The sequence below is a fragment of the Gasterosteus aculeatus genome, chromosome 1 (genome assembly GCF_964276395.1).
Source record: "Gasterosteus aculeatus chromosome 1, fGasAcu3.hap1.1, whole genome shotgun sequence".
Taxonomy (NCBI): domain Eukaryota; kingdom Metazoa; phylum Chordata; class Actinopteri; order Perciformes; family Gasterosteidae; genus Gasterosteus; species Gasterosteus aculeatus.
In genome coordinates, this window is record NC_135688.1 from 3661158 (window position 1) to 3688231 (window position 27074).

General features: G+C 48.9%; 2 protein-coding genes across 18 annotated transcripts in view; one reads left to right on the forward strand and one right to left on the reverse strand.

Annotated features, from left to right (window-relative positions):
- The first annotated feature begins 20 nt into the window (after window positions 1-20).
- LOC120816903 (uncharacterized) lies at window positions 21-2843 on the forward strand. The gene is made up of 5 exons (XM_040172589.2): window positions 21-464; window positions 988-1314; window positions 1443-1664; window positions 1762-1790; window positions 1880-2843. Exons 1-5 carry the CDS (start codon window positions 404-406, stop codon window positions 1976-1978), a joined length of 738 nt encoding a protein of 245 aa, XP_040028523.2. The 5' UTR covers window positions 21-403; the 3' UTR covers window positions 1979-2843.
- A 436-nt stretch (window positions 2844-3279) lies between these two features.
- Window positions 3280-27074, reverse strand: part of rap1gap2a (RAP1 GTPase activating protein 2a) — a 66072-nt gene continuing 42277 nt past the window's right edge. For 4 of the 17 annotated variants that reach the window (XM_040172518.2, XM_040172508.2, XM_078107924.1 and 1 more), the window contains 22 exons: window positions 26010-26094; window positions 15780-15815; window positions 13751-13783; window positions 13049-13081; window positions 12661-12882; window positions 12465-12568; window positions 11952-12030; window positions 11344-11397; window positions 10625-10708; window positions 10416-10516; window positions 9863-9992; window positions 9470-9625; window positions 9200-9271; window positions 8860-8946; window positions 8589-8729; window positions 7094-7243; window positions 6838-6950; window positions 6625-6723; window positions 6391-6511; window positions 5579-5681; window positions 5401-5474; window positions 3280-5274 (listed from right to left, as the gene is read on the reverse strand). In XM_040172518.2, coding sequence (XP_040028452.2) covers window positions 5266-5274; window positions 5401-5474; window positions 5579-5681; window positions 6391-6511; window positions 6625-6723; window positions 6838-6950; window positions 7094-7243; window positions 8589-8729; window positions 8860-8946; window positions 9200-9271; window positions 9470-9625; window positions 9863-9992; window positions 10416-10516; window positions 10625-10708; window positions 11344-11397; window positions 11952-12030; window positions 12465-12568; window positions 12661-12882; window positions 13049-13081; window positions 13751-13783; window positions 15780-15815; window positions 26010-26094 — 2086 coding nt within the window. In that variant the 3' untranslated portion in view covers window positions 3280-5265. Of the gene's footprint in view, window positions 5275-5400; window positions 5475-5578; window positions 5682-6390; window positions 6512-6624; window positions 6724-6837; window positions 6951-7093; window positions 7244-7634; window positions 7784-8588; window positions 8730-8859; window positions 8947-9199; window positions 9272-9469; window positions 9626-9862; window positions 9993-10415; window positions 10517-10624; window positions 10709-11343; window positions 11398-11951; window positions 12031-12464; window positions 12569-12660; window positions 12883-13048; window positions 13082-13750; window positions 13784-15779; window positions 15816-15925; window positions 16108-23293; window positions 23396-24468; window positions 24561-26009; window positions 26095-27074 lie in introns of those variants that run through there. The other 13 variants (XM_078107919.1, XM_040172527.2, XM_078107927.1 and 10 more) reach the window with 9 other exon arrangements.

Consider the following 27074-nt stretch of genomic DNA (forward strand, 5'->3'; position numbering starts at 1 on the left):
TAAACTCGCTGCTGAAAACCGTTTTGTGTTTTATTGCTGGGAAGGTAAACGGTTAAGTGAAACCGTTGAACAGTCCTGATGTGCCGTCATCAGGGTGGCCCTACACAAACTTGTGCTTGTATGTGTGTGTCTGCGCGTGTGTGTGCGCGTGGAGGGTGGAAGTCGTTCCGTGCGTCACTCCCTTCCTTCACATGTGGAACAAAGCAGGAGAAGCAGCATAAAGGAAATACTCTCACATTACTGAGCGGGAGAAGAAATCGAGGGAAACAGGGAACCGATGGCAACAATTTGAACGAGCGGTTTTCTTATCCAACGCATGCATACAAGTTGCGGCTTGTCCTCTGTTCAGAGGAGGTCAAACCGGCTTGCGATGAGGTTCTGACTGACTCTGCCACAGTCGGACATGTCAGACACGTGTTCCCGTCTCCTCAGAGCCATCGGCTGCCTCTGCCTTCTTCATCCCGGTCAGTACCACGTCTCATTCACATTCTCATTTACAAAATTTGGAACATCATGATGCATTTATGGACGGCACGGTGGTGTGGTGGTTAGCACTAACTAGCACTCTTAGTTATCTGGTGGGCCTGTGAAGAGCAAGAGAGCCGGATCATCACGCTAGTCGCACGTTCACAACACACACAGGATGAAATACACGTTTTAATAGTCAAATCAACATCCATTAACCTTTAATTGTGGACAAAAGGGTGTGAAGAGACACACACATTCATAGTGCGACACTAAAAAAAAGAATTTTGATAAAAAGAAACTGACTAAAACTCTTTTAGTTATCTGGTGGTACTGATCAGAAAACAGTTGCACCAAAATGAGACAATTGAGACACCTTTTGTGTGTTATTTTTCATTTGGATAAGTGCATAATTATCTTGCTTCATTTTAAATGGATCATCAAAACTCTCCACCTCAAAGCAGCGACAGTCTCTTTTTGCACCATAAAGGAGCCATATATACTTCCATTTTCTTCCCGCAGGTCTCTGGGCAGAAGAATGCACCCAGGGTGTTTTGGCAGAACGCGAGACCGTCTTCGTCCCAGCGGGAAACAGTCTGTCTCTGTCCTGTGTGGTCCAGCACTGTGGGGGCGCCTGGACGGGAAACTGGACGAGGAGGGATTCAATGGCCGACAACTTAACCGCGAGGCATCATCTGACCAATGTGCCGCTCTCTGACACTCAGACTCGCCTGTCTTTGAATCTCCTGAGTGTCGGCCTCTTAGACCAAGGTGCCTACGGGTGCAGCGTTAAATGGGCTCGAGGTGACACGGAGGAAGGAAACACGAAGTATGTTAACGTTACTGCAGGTAGCTACATCGTCTACATACTTACGACCCTCTCTTTTTACGACCTAACCCTAACCCTAACCCCTAACCCTTCTTGCACAACACGATACTCATCTGGAAAGATAAAATCGCCTTATTTCCTCCTCCAGCCGTCCCTTCTACGAGGAGCGCCCTGCACAGGGTTTTGGTCTGTGCCGGCGTTTGTCTTTGTCTTTCCATCATCCTGTGTTTGGTTCGTGGTCTGAGTTCAGAGGTCAAGCCCCAGCCGCTTCCCAGGACTCTTTCCATTAACAGAGAGCAACGGCAGCTGGCTCCACGGCCCCCACCTCGATGCCCCGTACCTCAGAAGCCTAGCACTCGCTCTGACAAAGGTATCTCACTTTTTGCCTGTAACATTGATACCAAAGGTACTGTAGCATTTGTTAAAACTGCTGTATTTACTGTCTTTTCTTATTTTGCATGTCACAGCCGTCCCCGAGTCCACCCAGAAGAAGGAGGTGGGTGAACGTCCCGTTTCAAAACAGAATGCTCTTTGCTTGCTTCGCCTTTCAGCATATATCTGTTTGTGCAACTTTCAACGTTGCAGGTCGTGTATGCCGACATTTCCCAGCATGCACTGGGTCAACCTGGAGCGTCCAGTGAGCCCGGACCGTCCACCGTCTACTCCTCCCTCATGGTCTCCTGACTGCAGTTGAAGCAGGGAGAACGCAGTCTGCTGGGGATACGTTTCGATCGCGTGTTACCGGCCGTGTTTGAGAATGCGTACTCGAAGAACAAGAAGAGTGGGTTGAGCCGCATTTGTGGAAATACCGGAAGGGGCGGGGTCCTGCTACCAAATTACGCTAATTAGCTTCAATTAAAAAAAAAGAAGAAAAAAGAATGTATTACACAGCATTTCGGTGTTCTCACAAAAGTGCGAGAGTTTAAATCACACTGAAAAAAGTTGATTCATCTGAGTCAATTGTACAAAAGAGCTGGAGTCATTATCCAGTGTCAAGGAATTGGGTTTTTAACACTGATCAGATTAATTTGCGACTATTAGTAGAGTTGAATTAACTTTGATGGGTTTGAAATGTAACTGTACAGCCGTGTCACACTTTTACTCTACGTACTGTGTATTTAACACTGAGCAGGTTTACGCCCTCGGGAGACGTCTGTAGGAGCCATATTGAGGTGTATTTCATGTTTCTTCTTGTGAATAGTGTTGAGTGTTTGTGTGCGTGTGATTGTGTGTGTGTGTGTGTGTGTGTGTGTGTGACGAGTGAGTGAGTTATGTGGCCACAGGTCTGTTCACCCCACGTAGAGGACGGTTGGGAGGCTGAAGTCGGAGCCAAAGGAAAGACTTTAAAGACACGAAGACACAGCAGAGGGTTTGGCCTGAGGGAGAAACCGTCTTTTGACTGTGTGGTGGAGCGACGTGACGTGACAAGCCGTCTCCCGCCATATATGAAACTGCTTTAGTTTAATTGTTTGTTATTTTCACCTCATGTTTTTGGTTTGTAAATTCTTCATTTATTAAGAGCAATAAATGGTCTTTGCACCGAACCGGATCAACTTCTACTCCTCATCTTTACAAACTGCACGCTGACTGTAGCTGATCAGGGAGTAAAAGGACGAACAGAAAAGGCTGCTACAACGTCAGATGTGGACTTCTGGAATGAATAAAAAAAGGTTCTTCACATGCGGGAGACATTCTGATGAATATGTCCCTAGTGGGTGATGGTTACTTGCACATTGTGGAAAGTGATCAAAGAAGAGGACAGAGGAAAAAAAGTGATCTGTCAGAGTCAATTTTGTCTCGCCGTGTCTTCAGGACCGTTTGTTGTGTGGAGGCGGAGATATCGCAGCGTGCACAGAGAGGAAAGATTCATAATGTCACTGATATGAACACTTTAGAATCTTCATCAAGGTGTCCATGTACATAACATTTTAAAGTATGAGCATGTGTATTTTGCTTGACGTGTTAAAAACGAGATACCACATAAATGACACAAAATACAACATTTTATTTTCGAATAAATTCTCAATGGCACGTTACATAACCAAATATACATACACATGTTTAGACATCTTTTAAATTAATATATTTACTTTAATCTTTTTACCTTATTAATCAGTTTACTCTGCAGTTACACTTCTTTACATGACATCAACGCAAAAGAAGTCATCATTTTAATAAATTAAGCATATTAACAGAGGAAAGGCGGCAGGGCATTTAGGCAATAATGTACCTGCTACAAACTAAATGACACCTGGACTTTCCGCTTCTGTGGGATTTCTGCCCCCGCTTCCCTTGCTCGAGGTAATCACCGGCCTACGCTCACTAAGCACAGTTTGTATTAGTCAACGCTGATAACGGCATCTTTGCAAATCGAAGTGTCACCTGAGTCACAGAGAAGGTCTTCACTGTTTTGGGTGAACTGACCTGTCCCTCTGGCATTTCAGTTTGACGTGACAGGACTTCACACGGCGTCTCCATACGGGAGCAGATATACATTCTTCCGAAGACCCACCGGCTTGGCTGTTTGGTCGCCTCGTCGGAAACGCAATCCGAGCGTCTGCAAGCTTCTTTTCTCCGTTAGCGCGCCCCCACTTCGCCCCGCCAGCTGCAGCTCGAGCAGCTTGCAGGCCGATGTTGTGGGATAGTGGGGGATAAGAGTGTAGACCTTTAGTCCTGATGTGCTTGCAAGCAGCTGGCTTTGCAATTGACTTCTAAGAGACTTTGTGACAACAACTAACACAGCATCAGAAAAAGAGGTTCACATTCAAAAGGTTTTTGTTTTTTTTCTGTGTGGTTTGAAGGTTTGTTTTACACGAAGCATCTTTGTTTTCAAGTCGCGAGACCTTTTTGAAAAGATCCACCGAACACAGACGGATACACCGAGCTAGCAAGCTTCAATGGGGGTTATCAGAAGGTGAAATGTCAGGGCGGCGTCTATTTTTAGCAAATGCCGGGCGTTGATGGGCCACAGACAGCTGTGATGTTACCAGATCCTCGTTGTCCTCCTCGGACAGTGAAGGAGACGGATAGCGAGAGACACCAGGGGGCGAGACGGGCTTTTGATAGATTGTAAGGCGCAGCTTTGGCTAAAATAAGCTTATGGCAAAATGTGTTGGCAGTGTCTCGTACTGTGGCCCTTCCGAGCTCGTTTTCCACTAACCAAGAACTTGAGTTCAGGGAGACAAAGCCCCCCACCTCCCCCCCCAGGAGTGCAGAAGTGCTGCCGTAGGTATCGACTACGTGTCAGCAATGTCGTGTTAATAGTGCAGTAGACACAATGCAGCAGCTAACAAGGTAACAAAAGCATCCCGGAAATCAAAAGTGCTCGTAGAAGCGTTTTCATATGCAAAGGACAGGCTGAGAACAGGCTGAGGCCCCCCCCCCTCCCCCCGCCTGCGCCGTCCCCTCCAAAGCGCTGCTACTGTAAAGTCTACATCATGTGTGCTTGTGTGTCTGTTTGCGTCTGCCTGGTTATTTTAGGCAGAAGAGGAGCCGCTGTCAGACGTTACCATTGGAGGGGAAAAGAGGAGCGTCCGGATGTTGGACGAGTCTTAAAGACGTTTATCTCTACCGAGCACTCGGCAGTCAGCTGGATGAGGAGTAACAGCTCGGCCTTCACTCACAGCTTCACCGCCGTCAGGACTTTCATGTGACGCGAGCGACGGTCAGCTGTGACGCAGCAACTTTGTAACATCGGCAGAGTATTGTGTTGTAAGTATTGACTATTTTATTCGTCTGGGATTTTTTTTTTTTTAAAGAAAGCCGTTGTGGAAGCTGCTTCTCCTCACTGTACACTCACAGTATCGTCTGATAGTTTATAGTGTGCGGTGCGGTTGGTGATCTTATCGGATCATCCGTGGCGTCTGGAAGGGGTTCTACGCTGATTTCGTGGTTGTTGTTGTTCTACTTTTGTTGTTTTTTTGCAGCTCCATCGACCCGCACGGCGCCTGAAGTTGGATGTTTCCTCGATGCTACTCAGACTGAAAGAGTAAAGGCGAACAGAGAACCCAGTTAGAGGAGAGTTTTGCATCGTTCGATCTGGGTTTATTACCAAACAACAACAAAACCCAGCACTTTGCTTTAAAATACGCTGACCAGACACTTACAGCTGGGGATGAGTGGCTCATTTTGTCGAAGCGGAACTTCAAGTTTGACCTCGGGGACGTCTTACTTTTCAGGTCTGCAGAATGTTGAAGAGGGGAACGAAGCAGACAGGAAGGAGACGCTCATTAGACAATCCGCCACCCCTCAGGGCGTCGTTCTTTACAGAGATGACCAGCTTACCTGTTGGGCTGCGGCACATGATGACGGGGGTGCCCGATACCGGGCTGTCCACACTGAGGGACGGACTGAAGATGGATGAGGACGTTATGGAGGGATGGCTGGCCTGGGGACGGAGAGCACAAACGCATTTAACGTGGAGGAGAGAAACTTAAGAGGTTGACCGAGGGCTTCCCGTCCGCACAGCTCGCCTGGAAGTCGTTCGCGTAATAGGAGGGAAAAACGTTTGCTATGATGCAAAGTCATTCAGTATTAAGGCTTCACAGTGCTTTGTCAATCGGGAATACATTTATTCTCCGTTGTGAAGCTACAGCCACTAGCTTAGCTCAGCATAGCACAACGGCTAAACACGGCAGTGCCGCCGCAGCCTGTGAAGCTCCCTAATAAACACGTTTTGTTCAACTGATCAACGTGAAGCGAGGAGATGGTCTTTCAAGGCAGAGAACGGCATGAATACATGTACTTTTCCCTTTGTGATGAACACATCGGGAACAGCCTTTGTGTGATTCCCCCATGCATGTTCAATGGCGAGAGTGGGAGTATGATTGGACAGGATTTCACGCGTTGAACAAAACAACCCTGACAGGCAGCGTCATGTGATACGCTGAAAGTGAGCGGGGCTGTAATTATTACAATCAATGTGCCGATGTCCAATCCTCTCTGTTAGAGAGCTCTTGGTAATTACAGACCATTTCAAAAGCAACCAGCGACCTCCCGCTCCTCTGGGAGCGCGTCCCCAAAGCGGCTCGCTCCACTTTCATCCACAAACGCTGCATTTCCTCGCCCGACTGTGTTCTGCGAGCGACGCCCCTCACCGTCTCCAGCTCCTCCAGAGGTTCCGTTTCCCCCGTGGTGCTGCTGAAGCTGCTGGTGCTGGACGAGGAGCGCGAGATGTTCGGTCTGCTGCTGCCGCACTCTTTCAGCTTGACGAAGGGCCTTTTGAGGAACACACGTAGAGAAGCTCAACTTCTCTGGAAAAAGACCACGTCTGCCCTTCGCCTCCCTCGGCACATTTCAGAGAAGGGTCGAGGTGATCTCCATCATCTTACCTCTCTTTGCTGGGGCAGACCTCAGGAGAGCTGGGATTGGATGACGTCTCCGACCTCACCTCCTGGGACAGCGAGCAGAACTCTGCGAGCTTTTGGTCGCTGCAGACAAAAGAGCAAACGCTTCGATGACGACACGTGACGAGACGGTCCTCCCGCACCGCGGACGGCGTGGGCATCCCCCGGTGTGATGAAGAACGATCTGGGTACCGGTACCTGCGGGTGTGTTTGTCCGACGGGGATTCTGTGCTGGAGTGGAGACGAGGGAAGAGGCCCGAGCGCCGCTTCACGGGGCTCTTCAGAGGAGACTTGGCCGACAGCACAGGAGGCTGGAGATCACAAGTTATGGAATTAGGCTCCTTTAGGAATAAAACCCCAGTCTGGATTAAAGAGCATGCGCTTCTTTTGCATTAGCAACATCAATCGTTTTCCTGGGCGAGCCCCCCACTCTCCTGCACGCCCTCTTACTCACAGTGAAGGTGCTCTTGGTGCATTCGCTGGAGCTCTGCGGCAGACCTCCTCCGCTCACGCTGGCCGGCACGCCGCCTCCCACCCCGGGGCTCCTGTGGCTCTTGGACCCCACCATGGTCTCCATGGAGTGGCTCCTGACGCGCATGGCTCTCTGGAGGCGGAGGAGGAGGAGGAGTAAACGCATGACACGTTGAAGAGGAAGACCAAGGCCCACAGATGCAGAATAAATGTTTGCTTTATCAGCTCAAACGCAGCATTCATCTTAGTGGAGGACTTAACCTGGGTCGTATATGTTGTTACGCAATACAACCACCAGGGAATGCAGTTCTCCAACATTTAAGCCAAATAGGTTGGAGTACAAATGTTCCTCAAATTATTTGTTTATATTATTATTTATTATATTTTAAGACGTTTTTTAGATGTTCTGTCTTTTAAATTCTGCTCTCTACTGAACATAAATTGATCAAATAAAATTTAAAAAAATTTAAAAATTCAACCTGAATAGCTTAATTTCTTTGAAAGCATCAACAGAAACCACAACATATGTAACAGTGTTTATTGATTATGTGGCGATCCTCTGTTGGATCTACAGCGATGCAGATAGGTAATACACAGTGACTGCCAGGGCAACAATGAGAACAGCGCCGCCCGGGACGGGCTGCACAAAGAGCAAAGTAGCCGTCCACAGGGCCTGCGAGGAGCAAGAGAGCCGGATCATCACGTTAGTCGCACGTTCACAACACACACAGGATGAAATACACATTTTAATAGTCAAATCAACATCCATTAACCTTTAATTGTGGACAAAAGGGTGTGAAGAGACACACACATTCACACAGCGACAATAAAATAAAGAATTTTGATAAAGAGAAACTGACTAAAAACATTATTAAATGATTGAGGGCAAACGTTGTCAAGTTCGCACTTAAAGGGGTTACTTCCGCTGCCATGTGTTGACTCAGAATATTAAGTACAAAAAGTCAATCAGCTGGAGAATATTTGATCGGCCGGCTTGAATAAATTACAAATCCCTACTTTTTGACCCAAACAAAACCTAAACTCTCAGTGTGTGTGTGTGCGTGTGTCACCGTCCTTATTCCAACATGCTCCTCCTCATAAAGTACATCGTGACAGATTAGCTTTAGCCTGAGGTGACGTTAAAGGTCAGGACAAGGCTGCTAGCGGTTCGGGTACATTAGCGTGTATGTAGCGTATTCAATGTAGCCTACGGTCAAAGGCCGTGAAAAATATAGTTGAAGCAAATCTATGTCATTGATGCACACGCAGCCACACACACTTGAAGGTCAAAAGGAAAAGCAGCAGCCAGGAGGCGACTGATGGTTCAGCACCTTATGCCGTCTTGCACGTCGTTGACATTTAGTTGACCTACAAGCCACAAAACCTCCGACTCTTTGGCTGCAATCACCGCGATTAAATAAACGTCACAGATTCGGAAAAAACATCGCGCGCGGCCACGTGTCCGGGTTCATGTTCACCTTGAAGGACTCAAGCAGACCCCCGTGTCCCCCGTTCTCCATCTTGTCCTCCTCCCCCGGCTGGCTCAGGCCCAGCGTCGCCTGGCTCTGTCTGTGCAGCTCGTCGTGGAGGTTGTCCAGCAGCGCAGCGCGCGTTCGCCCCTGCATTCAATTTACACACAAACACACAGAACTCATGTAGAAAAACACCGGGGTCGGAGCTCAGATGCGATCGGAGGCATGCGGCGGGGGTTGGAGGCGAAGGCCGGGGGGGGGGGCGGGCGTGTGTCACCTCCAGTTTGGCGAATTTGTCGGATTTGTAGCAGGCATTTTCGGCGTTGATCAGCTTTGTCAGCAGGAAGTCTCTGAACTCGGGCCCCTGAGAGAGAGAGAGAGAGAGAGAAATTGGGAGGGGTGGAATTACATTGGTGGTCGGCGACAACGAGGAATGGACACTGCTGCAGCACACGGTGCGTGGTCGAGAAGATCGACCTCTTACGGATTTAAATCCTCGTACGCCTCTCGTTTGGATCACATCCCGATAGTTCGCGGAATCTATCTGACCCCGAACAGTCCAAATATTGAGCTGTCGATTTGCATGCTCGTAAGTGCACCACTGCTCTTCTTCTCACCTTGCTGAAGACGGCCGGGTTCGGGAGAGGAGGTCCGAAAGCGGGCACGTCCTCCCGTGCTGTAACGGAAACCTGTTGAGGTGAAACACAGGACAGTAGGACGTCATCAGCGTGCACGTCAGGAGCGATTCAAACTGTGAGGACGACACAAGCGTCCGGGGAGACTCGGGAACAGAACGATTGATTCTTTGGGAACTTCAAAGCGATGATGCAGTTATCACGAGAGACCCGTTTGTCCGAGTCATTGGTCGGCGCCGGCCCGGTTTGTACCTTGTATGTTGTGTGCTCCGTGCAGGGGTTCTCAACCTGCACCAGCACGTACGAGTGCAGGAAATTGGAGGCGATCATGTCCGGAACGAACGGCGTGGCGTCTTCCTGGAAGACTGTGGCCACAATGTCATTTCCTATGTGCCTTTTCCTCTGGAGCTAAAGGGGAGAAATCCATTTGAGTTGGTGTCCACCAGGGATCTTTGTTTCAGAGGGAGGTTGTAGGGGCCGAACAGCCAGCCAATAACATGCATTTGAGTTGTCAACGAGAACAGCATTCCACATTCTCCAAACTGCACACGTACTATACGACTGGTTCCATCTATTTGTGAGCCAAAGGATTCTGAATCCATCGCGCCTCGGGCGTAACAACAGTGAAGCGTCAAAGTCTTGTACCTGCTGGACGTCTCCTTCGGTGAAGGGAAGCTTGGTGGACACGTGGAACATAATCTCCCTGCGCCTGAAGACCGTGTAGACGGATTCGGAGCCGGTCTGTCCGTGGGAGACATCCAGCCCGCCGCGAAACCTGTCACATTATCAAAGCGATTGCGTCACATTCCCTGCGAGGCCTCCGGCCTTCAGGGAAATGAAGGATTACATTTTGAGCATTGGAAATGCCAGTTCCATCACATGTTCCTGTGCAGTTTGCTGTTAATGTCTCAGCTGCGTGACAATAAAGAGGATGTACTGAGCTCTAATTACACGTCCACGTGGCACTTTCTCCTCTCAGATCTGTTTCGCGAAGCGGTTTATCGCAGTTGCACGCTGAGCCCAAACAGCAGGAAAAATTGCTCCAAGGTTACAGCAGTGAAAGCCTTCTCTATTCACTATAACAAAGTGATTCTTTTCATCCGCCTTGACCTCTCTGGACTCTCCTCATTTGCATGATTTCAAAATCCCGCGCTCTTTTATTTCCCTCAATTCAAATGCACTCGACTTGTTTCGTTACCCTTTGAAGTCCAGAAGTTCAATGTTGTCGCCCAGGATGCTGATGAACTCCTTAAAAGCTGGCGTCTCCTCGTTGTTCCCAAACAGCTCCTCCTCTGATGTCTGGGCTCGATAAATAGATATAAGAGACACAATCGGAGGATGAGATAGATCTAATGACGAGTTTGGGTTGAACCGGAGTTCACTGGCAAGGTCAACGCCACCGCTCACCTGTCCAAACTTCTGGTAGATGACTCCAAATTTGAAGGTGTTGTTCACCTCGTGTTCATCATAAGCAACCATCAGCTGGGACCCCTGTGTGCACACAACAACAACAACAACAACCTCCTTGTTACCCATGGCGACTTCCAGCACCTCACTCTCTCCGGCGCGACTCCGGGGCCGGGTTATTTATTTATTTTTTATTTTCCCCCCGTGTTACGTAAGGCCCGACATGCGACAAACTGTCACGGCCCTCAGCGACGGGAGTGAACTCGCTGCGGCCCCATCGTGCAGACTGAGACACAGATGGTTTTCTTTTTTCCTTTCCTGAGGCGCTGAAAACACGCTCCGTCACAGCCCTCCGTCTGGCCCACAGGACGAGAAACAGATCCATCGCGTGTGCTCGAGGGAGTTGCCGCTTTTTAATAATGTAGTCGGCGAACAGGGCGGATGCCGGAGCGGTACGGAGCCCCTGACTGTAACATGGAACAAGCTCTGCGCTATTTCTTCCGGGTTACGAGGGTGTGCCGACGTGTGGGCACAGAGGCAGAATTGCTGTAGCATTAGCACGTCGTGCCGTGCCGTGCTCCTCCCTTTTCACCCCGTAGGAGCAAGACGGAGGCCGGGGCGAGGTAACTAATGTCAGCGTGAATGAATAAATGTATAACAGGCTGGGTGAGCGCGGGTCAGACTGGATTTAATGAGGTTGCAGAGTGGGAGAAACTCACCCGAGGGTAGAGGACGGGGTTGAACTTCAGCCCCGTGGCATCGTCACACAGAAGCTGAGAGAAGGAAAAAGACGTGTGAAAAAAAAGTCTCATTACGAAGCATGGAAGGTATTCCAGTGTGTGCCGCACCAGATCCAACGTTTCCGTAGAAAAAAACATGAAACTCAATAAGTACCATAGACCAAATAAACAATGTGCACGTCCATGATCATCTCTGTTGGGTTGATTGAGACAAAGCAAAACTGGTTGTTTACTTTCATTTCTCTTTTGAACGTGAATAATCAAAAGTATGCTGCTTGAGGGTTTGAGTGATTCACTGTCACGGTGTGCGTTTGGAGACATATCTCTCCTCACATCGGTACCTCTAAACAAGCCGGCTCTAGTTCCACCTCAAGGACACATTTTCGCCTCTTTTAAAACTCCATTTGCAACATTTACCGAGGTAGTTTTAGAAAAGTGAATCTAAAGTAAATCAAGCGTTGATGTGAAAGTATTCTACGATGATTGACGCTGCTGAAAACAACGTCCTTCTCCTTCAAGCTCTGCGTCGCGTGTATGTGCGGCCGCAAATGACCCTTTGTTTAAACCCGGTGTGCTTCTGAACTTACCTTGGCAATCTGCGGCACACTGGGCAGCTGGTTGATGCCGGCCAAAGAGATCCTGTCGTGGACGGTTTTGATCCTCGACCTGCGAGGGGACAAGAACAGAAGCCCAGCTGGTCCGATGATTACGGTCTTTATTCCAGGGAAGACGTTTCGGGACCTTTGCTGCTCCTTGTTTTTAAGCAATTGGGTGAAAGTAGTTATGATCACGGTGAGTTCAGTCTCAAAGAAAAAAAAAAAAAAGATGCCCAATGTGGTGATAAAGGCAATAATATGGCCATATTGTTTACTTGTATCATCTGTCATCTGTCAAAGAGGAGATTAGCCACCATCTATCGTCACCACGGCCCACAATCGACAACACGCCGTTGCTTCGTTGCTTTTCTTTTGATGAAAAAAAATGCCACCAACTGGGCCGACGGCAGCAGAGCTGTTTCCTTACGAAACCTCACGACCTCGGACCAAAGTGAAACACGGGACTGCACAAAAGAAAAGGGCCCCCCCCCCGGCTCATTGTACCTGAGCATGATGCGCAGGAACTCCTGTCCCTCGGCCTCCTCGTGTTTCAGGGACATGATGAGGTGGCCGATGCTGCTGCCGGTGCAGTAGTAGTTCATGTGCTCCTAGATGGAGGGGTGGAGAAAAGCAGTTGGTGTGAGGGACAAAGGGGGGGGGGTTGGGGGAGGGAGGCGGCGCCGCTGACATTGACACTGACCGTGCCGAGGAAGTGTTTGCGGTAGGCGCGCGCCGTGCTGTTGCACTCCAGGCGGTAGTTGTGGCCCCCAGCGGGGCTCATGCCCTCCCCTCCGTCCTCCTCCTCGCAGAAGCTGGACTCTGAGGACGAGGGGGTCCCCACCGGTGCTTCCGCGTCTTCGATCCAGTAACCCCCGAACTGGGGCAGGATCACCTGAGGGTACGGGCCGCCTTTCTCCAGGACCTGCCCACGGGGGAACGGGAGGAAGGACACATGGTAATAGTTCCGGGGGCTTGTTAATCGTGCAGTTAAAAACAAAAGGTGCTTGTGCTTTGAATGCGTTAGCTATTGTCGTCTGCACATTAAAAGGGGTTTGAATGCCGTGTTGTGAGAGGGAGAAACCACTCACATCTTCTATCCGTGGGTAGGGGATGTAGTCATCCTGTCGAATAGAGGAGCAACATCGTTAACCAGTCTAAATTTAACCAAAGGTGAACTTCACTGACTTTCAACACAACGATGCAGCTACGAGCGCAGACACAGCAACAGAGAGGCAACACAACTTATTCTGCCAAATAGACTCAACAGCCTGAAACGCGCAGTCATCGGCCAACATCGACGAGGTCATGTGACCTCTTGGTGATGCCAGAGCTGCTTTGATTCAGTAGCCCCTGGGATGGGGGGGTGTGGGGGGGCGGGGGGGTCAAAGAGCCTGTGGTGGTTTGGCGGCGCGTATGAATGACCTCTAAAATGCTGCCGAGGCCCGTCTGCGGCGCCGAAGGAACAGCGCTACGGACAGCGGGTCGTTTTAATGCGGCAGCAGCAGGAGGCGGGGAACTGGCCGTCCAGAGAGGGATCAATTAACAGTTGGAGGGCATTCAACTTATAATCAATCAGATCGGGAGGCTATTGATTCTGTACTTAAAAAGCCCTTAAAAATTTGGAAGTGCTCACAGAGAAGAGGGGGGGCGGGGGTGGGGGGGGGGGCTCGTAAGCTGACAGACGATGAGACGACGAAGACCACAGAGCAAATCATGATGAAGCAGGGCTGCAGACATGCAGAGACACAGTAACACAAACGGATCAGGAGTGCACAGGTGTGCGCTCACACCTTCCATCTTTTGGGCTCTTCAGCTTTGGGGACCTAATTAGTGTCCGTGCGCAGCATGAGGACGGAGAAGCAAAACAAAACAAACAAAAAAAAGGTTTGTTTATTGTGCATTTGGAAACCGCGGCGCAGCATCAGCACCTCGTTGCACCTCTGTTGCTCAGAAGAACACAATGAGTCAGACTAATTCACTTTTCTGCACACGCACACACTCACACAGGAACAGTTAATACAGTAATCCGACCTCCCTGAATGTGGCTCCCACGTGCTAAGATTCCTTTTTGCCCATTTTACCTTTCTTTGTGGGACACTCAGAGAGGCGCGCTGTGCGTCCATATGTATTTATGAAGAGCCAATCGGTAAGACACACAGTAAATTGGCCAATTACGGCACAAAGGGCCCAGTGGAACGTCTCGTCTACATGACTGAGCGTCGAATTGTGGGGGATTCACAGTGTTGAAGATACGCAACACTACTGCGGTGCCACCGATCATACCAAGAACTCGTTCAAAAGTACGGACTCATGGACCCACGCGCGCGCGCGCACACAGACACACACTTCTCAGTGGCGTGTGTGTCGGTGTGAGTGCATATTGATGGAGCAGCTGTTGGAGTCACGGGGGACTCGTTGTCAACAATACGAGACTGATCACAAAGACGCTCTGGGGAGGCTTTAAGTTTCAGGCATAGGCAGAGACAAAAGAGGAAGGAGGAGGCCCGAGGTGGAGAAGAGGGGGAGGTTGCATGACGAAGAAGAGGTGGCGATCAAAAAGGTGACCTTCACCAGCACCACCCGAGCTACGGGATTGATGCCCGCTTTGAGCGGCGAGTTCGAGGTGGCGGAGCTCAAAAAGCAGGTCGATGCGAGCCGAGTCTCAGAAGATGGATACGATGTGTGTGCGTGTGTGTGTGCGTGTGTGTGTATTTCATCATCGGGCTGCAGCGACGAACCGTTGCGTCTGTCGTTGCGTTTTCCAAAGAACTTCTGCATCTTTGTAAAAACTCGATTCGAAGCAGAAAGAAAACATGAAAACACCTGAATATCACAGCATTATGTTTCGTTAAACATCGTCTCTCCTTAAATAAGTGAGCGTGTTTGAGAAATGTGAATGTCGATTTTATACAGACGATGTCCTTATGTTATGTTCTCTTTACTACTTTAATAAACCACATCAGGCAAACTACAAGCGTACTGCTTGTTATTGTGACGAGTGAAATGTTTTTGCTCACCATTTTCATGTGCTGCGTTCACCAATTGATGCAAAAATGAAGTGATTCCTTTCAGTGATGGTCCCTTCGCAGCTGGATGCACAAGCTGAATAACGCAAAGGGTCGTTCAATTCTCCAGGGACTGCCTGATACTACTGAATAATTCACACATTTTGGAGACCTCGCTTGCAAAATACAGATAATTCTTTCCCCAGACGAGACCCCTAAACAAGAACTTCTACTTCTCTTTGTATATCCTCTTTTGGCCACTCGTTTCCTTTTTTCTCGGCCTTTCATTTCCCCTCCTCCTCCTCCTCCTCCACCTTTTTATATCCATCTTTCAGACTTACGCAAAGCCTGTGACCGTATGTGCCGCAGAGGGAGAGCACAAAGGAGGGAGAAATGCTTTATAAAAAAATCAATGCGTTGAATGGATTCCACGTAGAGACGGAGAAGGTTGTTATGGCGGTCCACATCTTCCTCGCGCTGTTCTTCCCTGCCACCAGCATTCCCATTACCCCATCCCAGCAACGGACTGAGCCCAGCGGGCCGACCTACAACCCCGGAGACGGCAGTGTCTGCCGCGTCCTCGCACGGGTTAAATCTGTCTGTGCAAAGGAACAGAGACAACGTGTTCGTGTCCCCTTTCGAGCTTTACCGGGGACAAGAATGTCTCCGCAGCACCAAAGATGCTGCTCAACTGCACGTACGGCACTTTTGCACGAGAGAGGAACGGTGAGAAATAGAAGTGGTGGGGAAAAAAGTAATAGGACATGAGGAAATAAACTAAATCCACGGGAAAGAATCGATGAAGGTCTCATACCTGCATCCTCTCCAGCATATCGAAGAAGTCTGCAGACTGAAACACAAGAAGACCACAAGACATTTAAAACACTGCAGACTGTCAGAGCACCAAACACACATTCAGTCAGTACAAGTTGTTGCCCTTTTGCCGACTCTAATTTACACCTCAAATAAGTCTTTTCGAAGTTTAAATCCACAGCAAACTGTGTGAATTCAAAGGTCCTGCATCTTTAGCGTCGGCGGGTCTTCGCGCTCGCTCTCCCTCCGCGGTGCGAAGTTAGTCTTGTCATGTGGGCGGGCGGGACGCACACCCACATGCACACACAGTGATAAGCAACCGCTTCCTTAGAAAGCAACAGGCACGCGCGCGCACACACACACACACACGCACACACATGCACGCGTCCACCTCGACGCATCACAACGCACTGTGGCAGAGGGAGTTGTCCACATGCTTCGGGGCTTTTGTGCTCCCTTTTTTTCAGCACACGTGTACTGTTCAAGCTGTACACGTGTATGCGCACATGTGCACACACACACAATTTACAGAGCCAAATTAAACATCCTGTTAAAAGAAGAATACAAAAAAAACCTCCCTGGTAAAGAATCTACAGGAGCGGTTCTAAGCTTCTGCTTTAAATACAGACATCAGAATAACCAACTATAACCTTTAAGTGACAGTCAATAACACACACACACACACACACACACTAACGGGCACTATCACACTTATAAAGGGCGGGCGCTGCAAACTCAGTGGTCTCATAAAATACAAAGAAGAACAACCAGGAGATAAATGCCTTACAAGAAGCTGTCGCTGCTTTACTAAGAAAGATAACCGCACACACACACACACACACACACACACACACACACACACACACACACACACACAGAGAGAGCTTGTTGAGCAGTTATCATCACCTACTTAAAGGTCTTGTAAGACGATAAGATGCTGTGAACTTGACCCGACTGGACCAGAGAGCCCGACTGTGACGGCCCTGCCTATTGGCTCATGTCATGACGTCACTGTCTTTCCCAGAGGTAATGCCATCAACTGGATTGGGAGCAGCTGGGGCGTTCTGGCAGTATAAGAGCTCATGGTTCCTGCCTGCCAGGGTCGCTGGTTTTCCCTGGCCAGCGTCCGCACCTTTGTTTTGTGTCTTTTGACGTTTAATTTAGGTTCACAACATTCCTCCGACATGATCAAGCACCCACACTGACATGACTGAAACTACTGACGTACACACCTCATAGTTGTTTTACTTTTGGATTAGTTACTTTACTTAAATAAATATATTTGGAAATCACCTTTGCATTGTGTCTCTCCCGTGTTTGTCATCCCCTTCGAGCCGGGTCATGACAAAATGGGGGCTCGTCCGGCCGTTCGTCTGCGCAATTTAGTCGAGTGTGTTTAAATTTAGTTACTTGAGCTTGTGATTTGGTAGGCCTGGCTGCAATGGTGTTTTAAGTACGGATTTTTGTAGTCGGTGCCGGTGGTTGCGCACACGTGGAAAGTTGCGATAGAGCGTGCTTGTTGCGTTGGTTAGTTTGCCTAGAGTGTAAAACATTTGGTTGTATTCGTAGTAAATTAGGGGAGAGTTTACAGTGCATGTGGGCTGACTGATCAGGGAGAGCATCGGATTTGGCACAGTCTGTCTATATATCGGTTTGTGTGGATTCCTTTACCTTCAGCGGGGTCAGGAGGAGCTTGTTTTATTTTGGGTTCGGTTGTTTAAGTTTATGCCAACGTCCGGGGAGACAAGTGTGAGTGTTCTTAGCGTACCTGGAGATCAAAGTCTGGAGCGGAGTTTTCCCTTGTAGGTTTGGTAGCGTTCCTCTTTTAGGATCGTTGCGTGGGTTCGTGGTAGTGTTGTGGTGGCATAGTGGTTAAAGCTTTGTCTTGGGAGCATATCCGTGTCTTTGGGAGAGTTGCTGGCTTGCTAGTTGCTCCCCCGGGGCAGCGGTCTCTGGTGCATAAATACCCACCACTGCCCGCTGCATGAAGACTAGCCGGGAGCTTAGATAAGGGGGTTAATGTTAGATAGCGGGGAAACTCCAAACCGAGATCTTGGTGCGCACGGGGATACCTCGCTGTCTTGCTGGTCCTGTTTGGCATAGATTGGTGTTGTTTGCCTGTTCTGGGTAAACTATTGATGTTGCGATGGCTGAATATGAGGCGTTCACGGCAGCCCCGTCAGAAGAGGCCTTGGAGAGCTGTACTAAGAAGCAGTTATTGGAATTGGCTGAGCATTATTCAGTAGTTGGGATGGATAGGAGGCGTAAAGACGATATTAAAGCTGCTTTGAAATTAAAACTTTGTGAACTGGGAGTTCTTACGTCTGGCCGGTCTCCACCGGTCGTATGCGTTCCTGCACAAACTCAGGGGTTGACTTTTGAGCAACAGAAAGAGCTTCTCCTGTTGCAGATGGAGCATGAAAAACTCAAGTGTGAGTTAGAAGCTAAAAAACAAATTGAGCTGGAGATGATCCACCAGCAGACCGAGAAGGCAAGGATGGAGCTGGAGAGCTATCGTCTGTCCCTAGGTAAGGACAATAAGTGGGCTGGTGAGAGTGAAGGTCGGCAGCTGTCTGGGGTCGGTGCGCGGCCCTTCGACATAAACAACTTGCGGTTGTTGCCACCATTCAATGAGAAGGATCCTGACTCGTTTTTTGTGATGTTTGAGCGTGTTTCCACGGCGAGGGGCTGGTCGGATGGAGACTGTGCTCTGCTGCTCCAGTGCGTACTCACCGGTAAGGCGCAGGGGGCATACTCGTCTTTGAGCACGGCTGATAGCGGTAGCTATGTTAAAATAAAATCTGCCGTGCTGAAGGCTTATGAGTTGGTGCCGGAGGCGTATCGCCAACGGTTCCGGGCTTGGGAGAAGAGAAGTGGCCAAACGTATGTTGAATTTGTTCGCGATTTAACAACTCATTTTAAACGTTGGCTGGCTGCGCTTGAGATCACTACTTTTGATGATTTGTGTGAATTAGTCATTTTGGAGCAGTTTAAAAACAGGTTGCCTGGTCGGATTGCAACCTACATTAATGAACATAAGGTTGCCTCCGCTGCAGAGGCTGCTGTGTCAGCAGATGAGTATGTGCTGCTTCATAAGGATGGTGTGAGAGAGCGCACGCCCAACCGCGATGATGCTGGCTGGGGTGAACACAGTCGAAGCACCGTAGCGGCTGACCAGATGCGTGCGAGGAAGCCTGGCTTTGTTAGATTCGAGTCTCACTCACGGAGAAATTTTGACAGCAGTAGAAGCTGTAATTACTGTCATGAAAAGGGTCATTGGAAGGCGGATTGTCCAGGGTTGTCTAAACATAGAGGGGGCCATCCTAATGTTAAGCCGGCTGCGGCTGCTGTTCCGGTAGTTACCGGCTGTGCGTCAGTCGGATGTTCTGAGCCGGATGTTCTGGAGGCATATGCTCCTTTTATCAGAAGTGGTTTTGTGTCGCTTGGGGGTAGCGATGTTAAAGTCCCGGTTACGATATTGAGGGACACGGGGGCATATGATTCCTATATGATCGAGTCCGTCCTGCCGTTGTCCGTAGAAACTGACAGCGGGGACCGTATCCTCAGTCGGGGGATGGGGTTGACTGTGTTACCTGTGCCTGTGCATAGGGTGGTTCTGGATTGTGAGCTAATACAGGGGGAGGTAGCTGTGGGAGTGCGGCCGGCGTTTCCTATCGAGGGGGTTCAGTTCATTTTGGGAAATGGCTTGGCTGGCGGCCGCATCTGGGATGATGTTCCTCCCGCACCTGTTGTTACACACTGTCCAGTTAGTACTACGCCTGACTGTAGCTCCATTGAGATACCTGAGGATTTTCCAGCCTGTGTGGTTACACGCGCAATGAGTAAGGCTGAGCCTGGGTTAACCGATGAGGAGCGTGGTGATGCGGATTTTGAGACTCTGTCCTTGTCCAATTTTCCACTGTCGGTGCCACAGAGCGAGTTGTTGCAGGAGCAAATCGGTGATCTCTCCCTAAAAGAATTGTTCGAACGTGTGTTGTCGGCTGCGGAGATAAAAAGTGCAGCCAGCGGCTATTTTCTGCGCAACGGCCTGCTGTTTAGGAAATGGATTGGGGTGAATAGTGACTGTGTAGGGGATGCTATTTTCCAGTTGGTCGTGCCGGCTAAATTTCGTCCTTTGGTGCTTAAAATAGCGCACGACGAGAGTGGGCATTTTGGGGTCAGGAAGACATATCTAAACATCTTGAAACATTTCTTTTGGCCGCGCGTGAAAAGAGATGTTGCTGTATATATTAAAACATGTCAGGTGTGTCAATTGACGGGAAAACCAAATCAGCGTGTGAAGTCTGCTCCTCTACAACCGATCCCTGCCATAAGCCAACCTTTTGAATATTTGATTGTGGACTGCGTCGGCCCGTTGCCGTGTGCTAAATCTGGCAGTAAGTATTTATTGACAGTGATGTGCCAAAGTACCAGGTATCCGGCTGCATACCCGCTAAGGTCCATTACAACTAAAGCAGTGGTGCGGGCTCTGACTCAGTTTATTTCGGTTTTCGGTATCCCGAAGATTATCCAAAGTGACCAAGGGTCAAATTTTTCCTCTCATATGTTTGGTCAAGTGTTGAAATGTTTGCGCATCAAACACAATCAGTCATCTGCTTATCATGCGCAGAGTCAGGGTGCGTTGGAGAGATTTCATCAGACTCTCAAATCTCTCCTGCGTGCTTATTGCACTGAGCTGGATCGAGACTGGGAAGAGGGGCTCCCATGGCTTATGTTGGCTGCGAGGGAGGCCGTACAAGAGGGCACTGGTTTCAGTCCAAATGACCTAGTTTTTGGGCATGTGGTGCGGGGCCCTTTGGCGGTGTTAAAAGATGATTGGGTCGATGCTGAGCCGCCCAAGAACTTGATCGATTTTGTGAACGGGTTTCGGCATCGATTGTTCGTGGCAGGTGGTAGAGCACGCGATAAATTGCAAATGTCTCAGAGCAAAATGAAGGGGAATTATGACCGCCATACAGAGCGGCGCGAGTTCAGTCCGGGGGACCAAGTCCTGGCATTGATGCCTATTGTAGGTTCGCCCTTCCAGGCCAAGTACACTGGTCCATATACGGTAATTGAGAAAATCACGGATTTGAACTACTTTATTGCGACACCGGGGCGGAGGAAGTCCAAACAGCTTTGTCACGTGAATTTGTTGAAACCGTTTTACAGCCGTGGTATGGGGTCAGGACAGACCGAGGAAGGGGTTTGTCCAGCTCTGGCCGTGGGTTCAATGGCTCTGATACATGAGGATGGGGTGCCTGAGCCGGATGACAGTCTGCTGTGTGGTCGCTTAAAAAATTCAGAATCTCTGAGTAACTTGGATAGGCTGCTCTCTCATTTACCGGAGTCTAAACGTTGTGAGCTCACTAATTTGGTGCGCAAGTTTCCCTGTCTGTTCGGCGATGTCCCTTCGCGCACCGATTGGGTGGAGCACGATATTGAGGTGGGAGATGCACAGCCGATAAAACAACGTTTCTATCGTATGTCACCAGAGAAGCGTCAACATCTGGACTCTGAAGTAAAATACATGGTCGAAAACAATATTGCTGTACCGTCCAATGCCAGTTGGGCATCTCCGTGTATTTTGGTACCGAAGCAGGATAAAACGCCGCGGTTTTGTACAGATATGAGAAAGGTAAATTCGGTTACAAAGCCAGATTCTTTCCCTTTGCCGCGAATGGAGGACTGTGTTGACAGTGTTGGTGCCGCCAAGTTTGTGAGTAAATTTGATCTGCTCAAGGGATATTGGCAGGTACCTCTGTCCAAGCGGGCTCAGGAGATCTCGGCATTTATTACACCAACGGGTCTGTATTCGTATACTGTCATGCCATTCGGACTAAGAAACGCTCCCGCTACGTTCCAGCGATTAATGAACAGAGTTGTGTCCGGGCTGGAGGGATGTTCGGTTTATTTGGATGATCTGGTGATTTATAGTGACACGTGGCACTCCCATTTGCAGCGCATTCGGGCGCTGTTTGAGCGCTTGGAAGAAGCGCGACTCACCATTAATTTAGCAAAGTGCGAGTTTGCTAGGGCCACTGTTACTTATCTGGGGCGGGTAGTTGGGCAAGGTCGTGTAGCCCCAGTCCAGGTTAAGGTTATGGCCATCGAAAAATTTCCACGGCCCACCACCAAAAAAGAGCTGCAGCGGTTTCTGGGTCTGGTGGGATACTATAGGATTTTTTGTAGAAATTTTTCCACTGTGGTGTTTCCTCTTACTGAGCTGCTGAAGACCAGAGTAAAGTTTGTGTGGTCTGTGGAGTGTCAACAGGCCTTTGATAAAGTTAAAACTGTGCTATGCTCTTCTCCTGTTCTGGCAGCACCGCGTTTTGATCGGACCTTTTTTCTCCAGGTTGATGCCAGCCAGGTGGGAGCAGGCGCCGTCTTGATGCAAGGAGATGACCAGGGGGTAATGAGACCAGTGAGCTTCTTTTCTAGGAAATTCAATGGTTACCAGTTTAATTATTCTGTTATCGAGAAGGAAGCATTAGCGTTGGTTTGGGCGTTGCAACATTTTGAAGTGTATGTGGGGGGTTGTGCACCACTTGTTGTGTATACAGATCATAATCCTCTGACCTTTCTTCGTTCATTGCGATGTCCGAATCAGAGATTGATGAGATGGGCTCTGTTTCTGCAGGGATATGATCTTGACATTCGGCATATCAAAGGGTCCGATAATACAATTGCAGATGCGTTGTCACGTGCTCCGTTGCCTTGAATTAGTATTTCGGAAAAGGGAGGTCTACATTTGAGTTATGCCATTTCATGTTGCTCGTGACTTGTTCTTGCTGTGCCTGTTGTCTTAAATTGCTTCTCAGGTACCAGAGTTGCTGAGGACAGGTGGGGAAGGGGCGGAACATGGGCAGGGTGATGGGTTTCTTGTTTATAAATTTTTTGTAGTAATTCGGTTATTTTTGTTTTTCTGGTCAGTTGCTTATTTTTTATTAGCATTGTTTAAGTTTCGTTTTAGTGTTTTTCTAGGGGGACTAGTCCTGCTTTATTTGTTGTAGTGTGTCGGTGTTCCCTTTGGGACACCGATCTTATGGGGGGGGGTGTGACGGCCCTGCCTATTGGCTCATGTCATGACGTCACTGTCTTTCCCAGAGGTAATGCCATCAACTGGATTGGGAGCAGCTGGGGCGTTCTGGCAGTATAAGAGCTCATGGTTCCTGCCTGCCAGGGTCGCTGGTTTTCCCTGGCCAGCGTCCGCACCTTTGTTTTGTGTCTTTTGACGTTTAATTTAGGTTCACAACATTCCTCCGACATGATCAAGCACCCACACTGACATGACTGAAACTACTGACGTACACACCTCATAGTTGTTTTACTTTTGGATTAGTTACTTTACTTAAATAAATATATTTGGAAATCACCTTTGCATTGTGTCTCTCCCGTGTTTGTCATCCCCTTCGAGCCGGGTCATGACAAGTGAAAGGACCTCATAGGAGGGAGACATCAATGATCGCAGCCCCCCCCCCCCCCCCCCCCCGGCCCCCCGGCCCCCCTCCTCACCGCAGCCTGATCTTTTCTTTTCTTTGAATCAATCGAGAGGAGACCACGGCGGTTTTCAGAGAGGCCTTAATGCAGCTTGTCCTCCCGCAGCGTCCACAGCGAGTTCAATCATCGTCCTCATCCTCCCGCAGTGACCAGACAAAAGACACCCATGTGTCCCGCCGTCAATCTAAAACAGGGTGTCCGGGTGTCTGTGATTTCCGTCCTCGCACTTTGTTCAGTCCCTTTTATCCCAGTGTCTCATTATGCTAATTCCCCCCCCCCCCCCCCCCCACACACCTCACTCGCCGTCTTTCTATTCTGTCCTTTCTGTGATGCTGATGCCGCCACCTTTTCTGTCTCTGTCTCACTTTTCCTCCCTCTCTGTGATCTCCCTCCAGCGCAGCAGCCACATCTGCATTTCCCCATCTCCCATGGCAACCCGCCACGGCACATCACAGACAGGGAGGATGCTAGAATTCACACATAATCATGTGAAGACATGGACAATCATCGGCTCATCGCCGGCAATGAGGAGAAGTCACTCATGGCTCCGTGTCTCATCGGGACTAAAGGGATTTCACAGGATTTACCTCTAGCGAAGCACAGCTCGGGAAAAAAAAAAAAAGGAATTAAGTGAGAACGAGATCCTTTTGTGCCTTAAAAACTCTTTTGTCCGACGGGCGTGAAAACCACAGGTATCACGCTCGCATTCTCGCCGCTTGTTGTCTTCTGGCCGAGTGCGGTTCCCTTCTTGTTCAGAACACCTGCACCTGAGCCAACGAGGCCGCACATGCACGGACTCCCCTCTGCTGCGCACAACGCGACTCCTTCTGTGGGGTCAAACCGGGGTGACGGGCGGGCCGGCGGAAGGGCGAGCCCGAGCCGGCAGCATAGCTCTGCCGCTATCGGAGGCACAGCGAGAAAGAAAAAAAAAGCCCCCGTGGCATCTTTATAGCGCAGCTCTGTCAGGCAGCTGGCCGACGTCTGTCTGATCGCTCCACGCTGTTTGGTCCCGTCTCCAGGCTACCAAACGCTGTGGTGAAGCGCTTCACACGTGGGTGTGAATCTGCTGTAAACACGACATTAAACAGTAAAAGTTAAAAAGGGTGGAATTGTTCCCCCCCCCCCCCCGTGCCGGCTTTTTCCAATGAATCCCGGTCAGGTTGTTTCTTTTAGTCAAAACGCAGACCTACCTTCACATTAGCTGCTAAACCATGTCAACCCTCTGGTGTCTCTTCCACACAGGCATTCACGTGTGTTTAACCTCTGTGAAGCCTGAACAGGAAAGTCAAGTCCCGAAGCAAACTGAGTGATATGCGAACACAGAACAAGTTATTCCAGTGTGGGTGTGTCAACCGAATACACACACGCATTAAATGACGTTTAATTGGGGTGTGAATAATGTAATCAACTACTGCATATGTTTACCGAGTATGCACGAAAGCTTTACAGAGAGCGAAGGAAAGATGGAATGTCCCCAGTAACACGCTGCAGTCTGTGTCCTGTCATATGGGAGTTCGTCTCTATGGCCACCGCGCTGGAAGCAGTAATGTCAATAAGTGCGCTGCGTAGCAACAACACAGCCGGTGCAATCAGGGGCGAATCATTCCGTATTTATGAGGAGTGCATTGTCCAGCTGATAAAAATGCAAGGAAATTAGAAAAGCCTATTTTTAAAATCCCGTTTTGGGTTGTAAATCAGTTAAAGCTATAAAACGTGTACTTACCAATCTGAGAAGAAGGAGGGCAGTTTGTGAAAAAGCCTTTTTGGGTTGTAAGCTGCTTTCATTGGAATAAATATTTGGCAACACTGGCTTAAGTTTTTCACTAAGATGCTTTTAAAATACAGCTTATGTTTGCTCTAAAGTCTTTCTCCTCTCAGTCACAACGCAGCCAGCGCTGCATCATCTTTTGATGGATCCGATGTGGGATTTGATCACAGGAAATTGGAACCATTGTAACTTCTTTACCAGTGTGACTGATGATGAATATTTGACCGCACATCACATCACATCACACAGCTGAATTGTGGGTTGCGGATGAAGGATGAACTAAACTAGAGACAATTTCATGTCTTTGCCTTTGCAGTTATATTTCTCTCACATCTTTTCTTTTGCATATCAGGGTTTTATTCCTGTCTGGGACATTTTTAGATAATCAGTCTGACCATGAGCAAGGTTTGCCTTTCTCTTCCTCTCCTTCCTGTAATCTCCCCCTGTGTCGGCAGATTCAATAATGATGGCTTAGTTCAAGGTGACATCCTGCACAAAGTGTCTCTCTCCTGCAGAAGTCGTCATCCGTTCCGTGTAAATCACGCTGCTCATCTGTCGCCCTGCAAAACGCATCCTCTCTTCGATCACGCTCGAGAAAAATGCATGAGGATTCAGCTGCGTATAGTGCAGTGCAGTGCGAGAGATGAACAGAAATACACCTTGCAATCTGCTAGTAATACAAATAGAATGTCAGTAACACCTGAGAAAGATGATTCCTCCCAGTTTGATGTATTTAGTTTGTATTAATGTCTAGTTTAGTTTTGCTCTGGTATCTTTTTCAATTTGCAGAGTCACAGCTTCGGCTGAAGTTTGAACCTTTTAGGTTGCTTACGCTGCAGTCTTGTCATTGTCTCAAACAGCTCTGCATACTAAAAGGATTTCACCGTGACGATGATCACAAAAGATGGATTTTGTAAAAAAAAAGAATGCGTATGTCCCCACATTCACGTGTGTGTTTCCTACCTTCATGTTGGGCGGCGCAGTGCGGGGCGGCGAGGGGGGGCATTCTCCCAGAGGGACGTTGGAAATGTGCAGCAGCTCCTGTTTCCTGGAGGAGAGGAGGTCAAAGTGAGGAGTAAGCAGGATTTATGTTCACTGAAGTGTTCCGAAAGTTTACAAAAAGGTCACCGGTCCTCATTTCAATGTCAAATTAGACTTTAAAAGGTAATTTGGTTAGAGGGCAGGCTGAACTGTCCCTCCCTTTCATATTGCGGATGAAGGCCATCTCAGGCCATTATTTCCACTCTGATTGAATTTATTAGCTATTAGTCATAAGTTTTGTCAGAGAGAAACTCTAATCCTGTCGTAGCTCTTTACAACACACAAAAATAAGTGAGCCAGAGAGCCTGTGTCTGCGTCTCTGCTGTTTTTCATTTGCTCTCTGTGCTCTGAGTCCCGGCGGCCGTCAAGGAGACTTTAAGAGCAGTCATTTGGTGCACGAAGCCTCATCTGCCCCCTGTGCAGCAAACTCAGATGCAAGCGTGCACCTTAATGGTCCCAGATGTGAAAGGTTGACCCGTCACTCGGAGACCACAGAAGATGGGCTCAACCATTTGGATAAAACCGGGTGGTTTATCATTGCAAAATGTTCAGATGTGGTACTGGTTTACTTGTTGTGGTGATGGACACCTGTGCACGATCCACATCAAGAGGGTTTACCAAGAAAAGAAGAGGAACAACAGAACCCAGGTGAACTAAACCTTCTCTGAACCTTTTCTTGGAGCTGCAGAAAACACTTGAGACCCTTTTTCTCCACCATCCTCAGGTTTTATTTCTTATAGCCCGAGTCCATTTGGCATGACAGATTCAATGCACACGTCCTCTCTAAAGTAAAAGTAAACCAGCCGTGGGGTTTCAATAAATGTGTCGTTAATGTGCCTCTTAATTCCTTTCATTAGCTGGAACCTTAATGGCTCGTTCCCCATCCTCTCAAGTAGCCTCGTCGAGTGGCAGAGGGACCGGAAAGGCTCACAAAAGAGGTAACACGAGCACCACCAGAGGTCTTCAGACCCATGGAAAAGCCAGGCA

What these genes read in the sequence shown, in the direction of transcription:
- LOC120816903 (XM_040172589.2), top strand. Translation starts at nt 404, where the DNA reads ATGTCAGACACGTGTTCCCGTCTCCTCAGAGCCATCGGCTGCCTCTGC. An exon ending in CCTCTGCCTTCTTCATCCCG is followed by an intron (nt 465 to 987) that starts GTCAGTACCACG and finishes TTCTTCCCGCAG; the next exon opens with GTCTCTGGGCAGAAGAATGC. An exon ending in GTATGTTAACGTTACTGCAG is followed by an intron (nt 1,315 to 1,442) that starts GTAGCTACATCG and finishes TTCCTCCTCCAG; the next exon opens with CCGTCCCTTCTACGAGGAGC.